General features: G+C 37.5%; 1 protein-coding gene across 1 annotated transcript in view; it reads right to left on the bottom strand.

Annotated features, from left to right (window-relative positions):
- The window catches only part of TAF4B (TATA-box binding protein associated factor 4b), a 67,328-nt gene that overhangs the window by 34,999 nt on the left and 20,067 nt on the right, over positions 1-12,262 (bottom strand). The window contains exons 7-9 of the mRNA XM_062568143.1: positions 8,959-9,537; positions 3,166-3,301; positions 2,450-2,555 (exon numbers count right to left, since the gene is read on the bottom strand). Coding sequence (XP_062424127.1) covers positions 2,450-2,555; positions 3,166-3,301; positions 8,959-9,537 — 821 coding nt within the window. The remainder of the gene's footprint in view (positions 1-2,449; positions 2,556-3,165; positions 3,302-8,958; positions 9,538-12,262) is intronic.

Raw genomic sequence — 12,262 nt, 5'->3', positions numbered from 1 at the left:
CTGATTGAAAAGTGAGTCTGTGGCACCCTCTGGTGTTTGAACAATGCATATGTTTTCTTCTGAATCCACCTTATATTTACCCCATTTTATACAACAGTAAAAGGGAAAATTGGAAAAGTACACTTAACCCAAGCCTCTGCAGTGTTGCCACAAACAATTTAACAATCCCAGTGGAGCTCTCCAGAACACCATGAGATAGGAGGAACAGCTGGCCAGATGTTCTGTGCTCTGCTATATCACTATTTCTGTTTGTCCGGTAGGTGAGCTTTCCGGTACTTTCCAGACAATATGCACAAATTTGACTTACATTAATTTTTCCAGAGGGCTCTGGCATATACTTCTAGAATCTGAGTTTTTTTAAAGAAAATTATCCTTTTACAATCCATTCCACAGAACAACTGAATACCAACTACACTCAAGCTTAGCTGAAAGTCTTCTGATTTCTAGTAGATTTTTTTTAATTGATAAAGGATTGATCTTTTTTCTCTATTACTCATCCTTAACCACCACCAAAAAAAAAAATCATTCAATAGCAAACAAAGCAGAACTGCAGCTCATTAAGCACAGCTTGATGAGTACTATGTTCCCAAATCTGAACCTAATCTAGTCACACAATGGCAAATGGAGTCAGGCTTGCTGACATTCTGTGAGCAGAGGCCACAACTTTGAACATCACATATACAGTCACCACAGTTGCAAGACATGCTCTCTGCCCCTAGTGAACTAAGCCTGAAAGAGGGCCCTGGAGCTTCTCTTCAGCTGGTTGATGGACCACAGATCATACCAAACAGCAGTGCTGGGAGTATTACAAGTCAAGGATAGAAGACAGCAAGCCACTTCACAGCCTACTGGAGCATGTCTATTGTCTGGGCCATATTAAGGCTATATAGCACTAGATCTGTTCTGAGAACACAGATACTTGACCCAGAGAAATCAGAAGTTTAGGGACATGCTGCCCAGGTTCAGTTATACAAAGATTGTCATATGCAGTTTTCAAAGTCTGAAAGTTTGGTCGTACCAGATAGTAGAACAACATTATCAGAGATGTATCCAAAGATGCACTATTAAAGACAAAAAACTTAGAAAAATTACATAATGTCATTATTCTGAAGATTGACCTATAAAACAGACATACTTGTAAAAATTTTGATTAGACTTTTGAAGTTAGATAGATATTTCAAACCTGAGTTCACAGTGACTTTAAGCTACTAGGAAAGCTATATTCTGAAAGTAAGAGCAGAAACCCACCTGAGGTCAAACTGTAGTAAGAGTTTTTCTAAATAGCCGTGCAGAGAACTTGAAAGTTAAATAAAAAATAAACAAAAAAAGGGAGGGCTTCAAGAATAAGCCCTTTTTCCATACACAAGAATTGGCATACACTGACTGCTGGAAGGTCCGAGAAAATTTATTTTCAAAGGTTGCTTTTTTAATGCTGACATTTATAAAGTGTTTTTTTCCAAATATCATTACAAAATATTACATTCCAATTCATATTCTGAAGGTATATTTCATAAGAGCTTGAGATAAAAAACAGAGCTATAACATTAACTTTTTGTTCCAGCTTCTGGCTACCAATATTTTAAGTGTTCAGTGTACACTGCATGTTACTATAAATAACAGTTATGTCTTCATCAGTACAAATGAAGTTGCGGCTTTCAAGAGATGAGGCATCAACAGGTCAGCAAGGCAGGTGTCATTTCCTGATCTTTTACCCCTGGTAAGACTAATTTCAAGCTTGCCTTAAGGTCATAGGACCACTAAGGCTTATGGTAATCTGCACTTCTGTTCCAACATTAGATGTCAGAGATATAAAATCATTTTTCTCCTTGTGAAAAGTTAATCAGTTACCAGAACTAAAAGCTTGAAGTAGTTTTCTAATGTAAAGACTTAGAGAGTATACCAGAAGCAACAATTAGAGGTGTAGTCAGAGATGTTCACCTCCACCTATAGGAACAAGCTTCTAAGCAAAGCTAATAATGGATTTTGTAATACAGCAGAGCTTTTAACAGGTTACTAGCCAGTCCAAATTATAGTGCAATGCTATAATATAAATAATTATAATATATTAATATATATTAAAATATATTATGTAATATTATAATATAAATATATTAATTTTGTATTATATTATTTAAATATATAGTCTAAAAAGCAGAAGTTGTATCTGCTTTCATCCTACATGAAGCTCTCAGTACAAGATATTATTGTTTTAGATTATTTAATAGTACTCACAGGATCAAGATCAATATGCCCCCGGTAAAACTAAAGAACTGATATACATATATTGAAGCACATTGTGTCTATATTCTCACTCTGGAAATAGTGCAATGGAAATCCTAAGTCATCAGGACAGCTTTGCTATATTAAGTTCTGCTACGAAGTCAGAGTTTTTAGGTTCTGTTCCTTTTGTTCCTTCCTATAGCAAACTTTTGATATTGTTTATTTTTACCTGAAGGATGATGTTCCATTCTCTTTTATTTTATTTTTCTGAACAGGAGATGCTTGAAGTGACAGTATTTTATTTCCTGGCAGGTTAATTTGTTTCAGAATGGAACCTAAACCAAACCAAACAAAAAAAAGAATATAGCACAGTAGAAAGCAGAACGCTAGACAACTGTTTATTCAGTTCATACTTTGAACGAAGGGTGCTACAGACCCAACAGCAAATAATTAGGTCCATTTGAAAACCAGACACTCAAGAATACGTCATTCCACATATTCTGTATGGCCAAAACCACTATACTCTAAGCAAAGCGCCGTCCTCTGTGCTGGTCAGTGAAAGGTTGCATGTATCAGCCAAAATTGGCTAGCCAAGGTAAAACATTATACAGTTAACCTAGACCTGCTGAAGGAAGAGCTAAGCCTCATGAAGCGACACTCAAAAGTACTGTTCAAAGAAAGCTTACTGCAATGAGCTTATAGTGTTTTTAAGTAAAAATACTTGAGTGACGTGTTCTTAACAAGCAAGAGAAGTGGACACAGTGCTGATGGAGATTCTAATCAGAACTCCAAGCAGCCAGTAAAGATGCTCAATTTATCAAACAAAACTGGTTGTATCTGATAAATAAGCACCTCCATACACTTCTACAATCTGCCAGCCACTTATGCATATTTCTGTACCTCAGCAGTTCTCTCAATTCTCCCATTATAAAAGTTCAGTTGTACCTGCAGGAAACCGGTTAGTTTGAACAAGCGTATTCAGTGGCATCCTTTTTTCAGATGATGTCTGGAAGGTCAGCGTTGAGGGTTGTGGGAGTGTGGATACTTGCTTTACAATGGTTCCTGATGGTTGCTGGACTACCTGAAAGCAGAATATCCAATATCATGAGAAGAGCTAAATATACAGAGAAGTAAATAGTATCAACATATTCATTCAGCCAGAAGTGCTGCAGGGCGTGCATGCATGTCTAGCTTTCAGTTTATAAAAAACAGCCTGCTCAGAAACAGACAAATTTTTTGACTTCATGTCAAGAAATAAATCTTAACAAGCGGTGATGAGCTTAAAGTTCCAGCTTGTCCAGAGAGCTCCAACTGACATTTCATTCCCACTCTCTGATTATACAGAATCGGAAGTTTCATTGAATACTGTATTATCCACTTCATTAACAGGCTTTCCTCTTTTCTCATCTAACAAGACTGTCAACTGATAAAGTCAAGTCTCCTGACAACAAGTTCAGAAAGGATAGGTATCAGTTTCTTACAACACAGGCACATATTTAAAATCCTGTATGCAATCCCTTCCCTGTCACAAATTAAATTATGAATACGCACAATGAAATTGCTTTATTTGAAAGTGTAAAGGAAAAGCTGAACACATTAGTTAAAAAGAACGTGAAATACTTACCAGCAACACCTATACCAAGCACAGCTTCAACACAAGAATATCAGCACACTTGTAAAGGGTGAAGGAGAGGGTTTGTTTAAAGAGATTCTTCAATGAAAAAATGAGATAGCAGGATGTCATCGTAAGATAAATCTACAGGCATAGCTCATAAATACTATTTCTTTCTCTTTGAGGACAGCAATTAAAATGCAAGAAAGTAATAAAGTTACAGTATCCCTAAAACACCATCTCTACCCCTCCTATACTAGTGAAATGTGGGCTGCAGATTTTAGTACATCTTTTGGAAAAATTCTTGACTACAAGTAGAAAGAACTAGACCATAACAGATGCTAGCATCCTCTTATCAAAGCACAAAATTACGGGCTCTTCAGATTGAATCCTAGTTGTTTAGAGGCAAAAAGCCAATACGGTTTCTTGATCCTGAAAATTCTTTTGTGTTTTCAAGACCTTCATTGTTACTTCAGAAAGTCTAGAAAGTGCTTGCATAGCAACAGCATTCAATTTAAAAGTCATTGACATATTTATAATACTTCAAAAAATTCATCTGTCTCTTTTTGTCATCTAGCTTCAGCTCTATCAGTGAACACCAACACAAGTGTCACCCATTCACAGAAAGAGAGGTGCTTTTGTGTATGAAAAAAATTTTAAGATTACATCCTCCAGTTTGATATATTTAGCAAATTTATTAGTCTGACATAACAGCAGAACTGAGCTGAAGTTGATGCCTGAAAAACAGGTGAAAGCATACAGTTCTGGAAGAAAAAACATAAGATCTAGACCCCAGAGAGAGAAAATAACTTCCGAAATATGGACACCAATTGTGAACAGAGTCAAACCTCACATACACAAACATTCAACTAGAAGCAGTAGGGACACCAACATTTGTTTCTATTTGTTTTCAATAAGATTAAGTTTGATCTTTCTTAAAGACTCAACTTCCACATATCTGTAGCTGAAAATAACTTTAAGGGCACAATTTACACATTCAGATAATTACCTAATCACCAACCAGTTTGGACAAACTACTCACAGGATCTGCCAATATCCATACTGAGAGGCACCCAGAGATCTTCCTATAGCTAGTGAAAATAATATTTCATCTTCAGCATGCAAACAACTGACATAATGTAGGAAAGAACATAAGTGATCAAGATTAAGATGTGGCAGACAAAAGAGCAGCCAAGGAATGTAAAAATCAATAGTCTAGGTAGAGATTGGGAAAGAAATAAAGTAACTGAGGAGATTAAATCCACTAGAAACTGAAAAGATGTGTTGGTAGTAAAACTTATTTTCTTTTTGCCATTCTACCTGCTAGGCTAACAAAAGCCAGAAGACCTTAAAATTTGCAACAGAAGGCAAACCTAGAGGTTTCAGTAAGGATTCCTAATGCTGGGAAAATTGTGTCTTTAAAAACAAAAAGGCTATTGTCTTTTCTTTAGGTTAGCAACCAGAAGTAATGAAGAAAAGGGACAGTTCTTTTGTGCTCCATTAAGTAGGCTCACAGACGTTAGAATAAAAAGCACTAATACCCTAAGTAAAAAAACTAATGCAACATGCAGCTGATAAAGACAACACTGTCTCAGATTTTGATTAGCTTTACTTGAATCTGTTTTACTTTCATAAAGCAAAATTGGCAGATTAGCTGAGAGATGGTTAAAGTATCATCATATACTACAAGCAGAATTGCTTCATGAACTAAGCCCCGTTAACCAAATGCAAAAGCATACATCAAGGACAAAATGCAGACTCTTTTGAAAGACAGATTACAGTACTACCTGGAGAAGGGACTCTGTTTTGGGAAGCCAAACAATTACTAGTAAGAATGATTAGAAACTTCCAGTTACAGAAAAAGCTTTTCCTTGTGAAATCTCAAGATGAGAGATTTTTGTTCTAAGGAAGAAAAGTCTATTAAGTTTAAAAAAACAGAAGCTGAAATCTGAAGCTGAGAATAAAACAAGTTTCCACTCTGCAAAGCCTTATTGTTTAGGCTGAAACCATTTCATTAGGGAATACTGAATTTTCCATTTACTTGAAGACATCTAGTCAAGAAGATAATTCTCTGGTCTTATGAGGCTCATGTAAAACAAGTGACCAAACTACCTGTTACTTACATAAAATCAACTTTACTGTGCATGATTTGTTATTCTAATTTAGCATCATATAGCAAGTGTAGAGCTTCAAAGCAAGTGATCACTTGATAGTTTTCTCAGGAATCATCATACTTTGCCTGAGGTGCCCTGATGTAAGAACATGGCCAAAGAGATCAGGAGGAGAGTCTCTGCTCAAGAAAGTTCAGCTCTCAGGGGATTCAGCATTGCAGAACAATTCACAAAGAACAAGCGGCTGGAACTGCACAAGGACTTCACCCCTTGCTTCAATCACTACCAGTATCCAGTGAGCATGTCCCGCTGATAATTGCAGAAACAAGACTGTAAAATTATCACTCTAAGCTCAACATGAAGTCAATTTCATAGCAGTTTTCTCACTGTTAAAAGCTAGGGCTTGGTCAAGTAAATCTTATTCATTATGCTTTAACAAGAGATAAACCAATACTATAGCATGACAAGCTATTTTACCAAGACAAAGCTTCCTAAGCCAACACCTTTAAATGAAATTGCATTAGAACAACAGTGCAGATCAGAATCTGCAGCTGCTAGGGAAGCAACCTGCAACTCAGAAGAGATGCTGAATCCAAATCCAACAGCATTCCTTAAGAACAGCTCCCTTGGTGTCCACCACACAAGCCCTGAATTTTGGTAATTTTACTGCAGAAAAGAAACAATTCTGTGTTACATCATTCACACTACAGTTTTGACATGAAAAGACTGTAGTGTTGCATTCCTAAGCATTATCAATTTTACAATAGAGCTGGCATAGGAAGGCACAGAAGATTTTTGTTTCACATTCCTTAGGCATCACAGACAAATTAGAAGAGGGCAGGCAGAGGGAGTGTATGGCATCAAGACAACCCGGAGGGCTGGAAAAAGGAAAAAAAAAATGCTGGCAACATTGCACAGACTTGCACAGCTGGCACGCACCTCCTTTCAGCTGGCAGGACTCCTATTTAGGAAGGTTAGTTCCCGGATTTGTTTTCAAGGAGGGAAGGAACAGTCCCTCTGCCTTTTAAAAGGAAAGGCATCAAGAAACGCCTACAAGATACGCCTACTTGTTCTAACTTGGCCATTGGGCTACTAAGTTGCCAGAATAAACGCCAAGCTCCGGATATGGCCAAGTTGCCAAGCGTTAAACTCAGCCCTTCAATTTCATCCAAGAAACTTAAAGAGCTATTTGCAAGAGCAAATATTTTGATCATATGCCTGGGATTTACCCAAATGAGAATTAAGTGTTTTGTGTGTAATATATTGTTTGTAAGGTACAGATAAAAAAATGCATTCAATTGCCACATTGCAGTTGCGGAGGAGACAAAAATCATTTCATGAGTTCACCAATATCATATCCAAAAAGCATCTCAATTCCCCAGCATAGAGTTAAGCTTCCTCATTTATTTGCACAGATGGTCAACCTCTCCCCTGAATTACATGGTTTGCGGTATAGCCAAACTGCTCTCCAGCCCTTATACAATTTAAGAAGCCCTCATTTTCTTCATGCTATAATTTCAAATTTAGTCCTTAAAGACAGTAACAGTAGCAACTTCTTTTCCAGTTTGGCTCTGTCAACTATTGAACTTCATTAGTGCATACTCTCAAAAACAACTTTGCTGAAGTTATTTCATACAAATCCACACTTTAAAAAAAAAAAAAAGTCTCTTTTCCCCCCACACAGGTCAGTGCTTTGTTCTTAAGCACTGTTGTTTTTAAGCAAGTCTGAAAAGGCAAAGAGCTCTTAGAATAAGCTCTTTATTTAGCACGCATGATTCTTGTATTACATCCATCTTATCTACTTTGAAAGGAAGAAAAAAAAGCAAGCAAAATACGCTTCCAAGGTTTAAATATTGTTAAACCAAAATATCACAATAAGCAAGCTACAAAGAAAATTCAAACATTAGATGTCCTACCATACTCGTGGAAAGTAAATCTAGCTTCAGAGAAAGTCTAATATTTCCCCCTCCCAATTTTAAGGGACAAATCTCTACAAGGAAGTCCTATTCAAGCAGAGTTCTTTATCCACTAAGATGAGAAAATTCTCTCAAATCTGGGAACATTACTCAGGTAGACCAGTCACCTAGTTCAGTACTTCAAACATCCGTAAACTGAACTTAATATATTATACAATATAGATTACAGGTATACCCAACATAGTTGTCAGTCTCCAGAAGGTTAGTACTTAACATTAATAAGTTATCTTATGCCAAGGAAAAGTAACATTAACACTACTTCTGAAGCTATTGTTTTCATAAGATATTTATTCCTCCAGTAATTTGTTAGCTAATGAGGCCTGATAGAGAAAGGTAACATTTTGATGACTTCATAATTAGCATGTCTTAGTAAATTTGGAGGTCAGCACTCTACTGTGGAAAGCACCATGAGCTAGTTTGTATGTTTTAGTTAACAAGCGCCATATTACTAAATATCAAGTCATTTATATCTGCAAGAAAATACAGGATAGAAACTATCAAGCTAAAGAGACTAGAATCCCCTAGCAGCTAGCTGGGGTACAGCCCTAACAAAGCATTTAAATGTTAATTAATATAAACATCCCATAATGCAAATATTTCCTGCCTTTTCTTTCATATGCCAGTCTAGCCTACCTGTACACATACCAGGAATCAGAACGGATTCCCTCCCATCACATTCAGAATGCTTAGTCTGGTGGAATGATGGTCAGCATATCTTGCAAGAGACTCAGCTTACAGTTTGGCTTTAGATTCACCTTTTAGCAGGTGCTCAACATCCACAACTATCACCTATAACATCTGCTGAAAGATAGTTACCTTTCAGCATTGCCAAGAGGGGTGCAGACTCAGATCAAAAAATGAAGTTACAGCTCATTCATAGATACTCAGATACTCAGTTATGATAAGACACAACTAGTTAACTCACAACAGACTAGTTCTTATCAAAAAAGGCTAAGATGCAAATTGGCACCATCCTGGAAAAGTGGTAGGGTCAAAGCAAATAAGTTACGTTACAGAGAAGTAGAGGAATTCATCTTACCAACTGTTTCACTTTAACCACCTGCTGAGTACCAACTGACTGCGCAACAATGGAGTTTGGCTGTGAGATTTTAATACTGATTGGGGTTCCAATGACTGGTTTCAAAGGCTGAATAGGGGTTGGTGCAGAAGTTGCCACTGTTGAGACCAGCATGGGCTTCACAGGTTGAAGAGACGATGTTGCTACTGCAGAAGTGAAGACTGGCTTTACCGTTTGGACAGCAGTGAGCCCTGACGTTGCTACTGTTGTGGTGAGGATTGGACTCGCAGGCTGAAGAGAGGCTGTCACCACCGCGGAGGCAAGAATGGGTTTCACAGCTTGCAGAGAAGCTGTCACTGATGCACTGGAAAGGACCGGTTTTATAACTGGAGAGGCTGTGACTGCTGCAGAGGACGACACTGGTTTTATAGTTGGAAGAGAAGTTGTTGCTACTGCTGAGGTTGCCACTGCTACAGAAGGAGTTAGCACTGCAGAGATGCAAGTTGAAACAGTTTCTTGGGTGGAAACTGGCTGCTGCATACATTGCTGGATAAAGCTCTGAGCATCGGGCATTAGCTGCCGTAAGGCAAGCATGCTTTTCTAGAGGAGAGAAGGAAAAAAGAAAGAAAACCACAACACACTGAACGTAAGTCTTCCATAAAATTAAATGTTAAATCAGCAACTGAATCCCCCTTCCTCACCTCCCAATTTATTTTTTTCCATGAGACAATAAATTGCTTATTCCAAACAAAAACTTTTGCTAGAATTCATAGAGCAAACACAGGTGCTCTTAAACTGATAAAGATAATGTAGAGTGAAAATCACAAGATTCACTAACACAGGCTGAGCAAAGGTCAATAGTCATCATAGCTTCACTGTGTGGAGTAAATCCTATCTATAGAGAAATTTTAATCTTTTGTTTAGATTGTTTTAATCTGGAATTATGTTCCAGACAATCTCAATTACTACCTCAGAAATTCGTTTTTGTTTTGCAGCCGCCACCACCCTCCCAAATGCTGTATCATAAAAGCTGTGTTTCTTGCACAGAGCTTCTCTGATAAAGAACTAAAAATTATCCAATAATGTCAGAAACAAGCTCTAAAGATACAAACACTTCCATACCAGTACATCTGTATCTACACTAGGGGGAGATACCACTTTAATTATAGACAAACGTGTAGTTGGAGCCACACAACTTAAGTCAAGTAAGTTCTCAGCATCAGGAAAACATTACTTAGGTTATCTGGCAACTTCTCATTTTTATTACAACTATGTTTGAGAAAGTCAATGAATGGAATAGTCTTTGAGCCCTTTAACAGACTGTAAATAGTCAAGGAGAAAAATCTGTAAGGCTCAGAACCAGGGGAAACCATTTCTACAGCTACCACTATATTCTTTGAACTTCAAAAATTGTCAGAAACATATTTGTGTTTTTAAGAGTCTTCAGCATAAAATGCTGTTACTCTAGATTTCAAACAAAAGGAATATCTTATCTTACATGCCAATACATTAAGTGATCAAATCATTTGCCCACTTATTTTGTACATCTGGACTTTCTATGGCACATTTATCTTTAGTTTCCTTTAAAAAGCTACTTAGCTTTCCTCATGCAACATACTGACCAAAAGTACCCAGGACAGATTTGGAAAAAAAATCGAATAGACTTAACAGCCAAAAACATTGTTCTTCTCCATTTATTGGAAAAAACAAACAAAAAAAAGACATGCGGCAACTTCACCAAAAACCTGCATCTGGAAGACAAGCAAACTTTAGGGCAACTCTAAGCTCCTCCCTAGAGTTACACTTGGCTGGCTAAAACTGAATAGTCAACTCACATAGCAAAGAGACACAGTCATGAAGTCAGACTTTATTCTGCATTCAATCTTGTCACAGCTGCCCAGAGTTACATACCAACTAAGTCTGGTCTATGTTGCCTGCAGATTTTTAAGGTATTTTGCACAAAAACAGCCATTATACAAGACATGTTAAAGGATGGGTAACACTATCAATTCAGCTGCCTTCCATCGTAAGTGTCTGAACAATATTTTTAAAGTCTAGTACTTCATTGTTAAGACAAGCTCTCTCTGTTGCACATCACATTATCAGGGTTTACAGGAGTACAGACGCTTCCCATAATGGAAAAGCCTAGATAATACCATTACCTAGTACCATGCAGTAAGAGAAACATGCAGCAGCATTGTGTGATGCCAGTCAGGTCTGACACAGCCTGATAAATCTGACCTAACTCCTTTGGAACTACCTCAAAGTCTTTTCACCATTTATATCAGTAATACACACCGTAGGATCGCTTATTAACTATGGCAGAGAACTTACATGAATATATGAGGACAGCACTATGCCTGAGCTAATAAATCCTTGGGAACTCAAAGCACTAGCAAGTGCAGTGCAGCAAGTAAGTCCAGCTGTTGGACTCCTTTGCAGGAATTATTCTAGGTCTGTCACAGTTTATTAGCCTAAATCTACCCCCCCACACACCTGGGGCTATGTCTCAGCAAAGCTACTGAGGTTCATCTGTGCTGTTTTGGGAATGCTGCACAGTAGCATCCAAGCTAGCCCTGCACATATGCAGCTTCGGTTTTTCAGGATTTGTTATCTAAGGCCCTATAGAACACAGCTACGCTACTGCTGAAGTCAAGCTTGTTGTGGCAGTTAGAAAAGCTGAGACTGTACAACAAGGAAGAGAGGGGGAAAAAAAAGGCTTTTTCAGTCACATTGACTGTAGCCACAATAAAGCTGTCCACAAGTAACAGAACTACCTGTATTAGCTTCTGTACAGACATTTAACAGGTCTCTAAGGAATTAAACAGAGAATTGAAAGGTGACCAATAGCTAAACTTTTCATCAAGCACTGCAGAGAAGATCATTCTTCTGAAGACCACCTGCTTTCAGATTTCACAAGGGTATGCTACTCACCATTCCCATACTGCACTTAAGGGTATACAGCAAAGACAATCATGTGAAAGAGCAAACATGGTCAGCAAGGAGAAACTTCAGCGACTACTTCAAAGTAGAGTTCACTATTTTCCCTAATTGTTTACTGTCTTTCAAATATAAGAAAAAGAATCACTTAATACACTAACTTGAACATATTCCAATTTTCTAATTTTCATCTAGTGTCACAAGATACATAGCACAGTACTCTCATAGAGCAAAGACAGCCTCCATAGCAAATGGCTATATGCCTTAAAAAATAAAAAAATAAAATGAAATGCCCATGACCAAGGTGTCTGATGACAAGTGTCTGAGAATATCCCCTGGACAAAACTCTTGCTCAATAACAAGTGTTATAACACATTATTAAATA

The sequence above is a fragment of the Rhea pennata genome, chromosome 2, assembly GCF_028389875.1.
Source record: "Rhea pennata isolate bPtePen1 chromosome 2, bPtePen1.pri, whole genome shotgun sequence".
Taxonomy (NCBI): domain Eukaryota; kingdom Metazoa; phylum Chordata; class Aves; order Rheiformes; family Rheidae; genus Rhea; species Rhea pennata.
The sequence above is the reverse complement of the archived record's forward strand: the minus strand, read 5'-3'. Positions and strand labels throughout refer to the sequence as shown.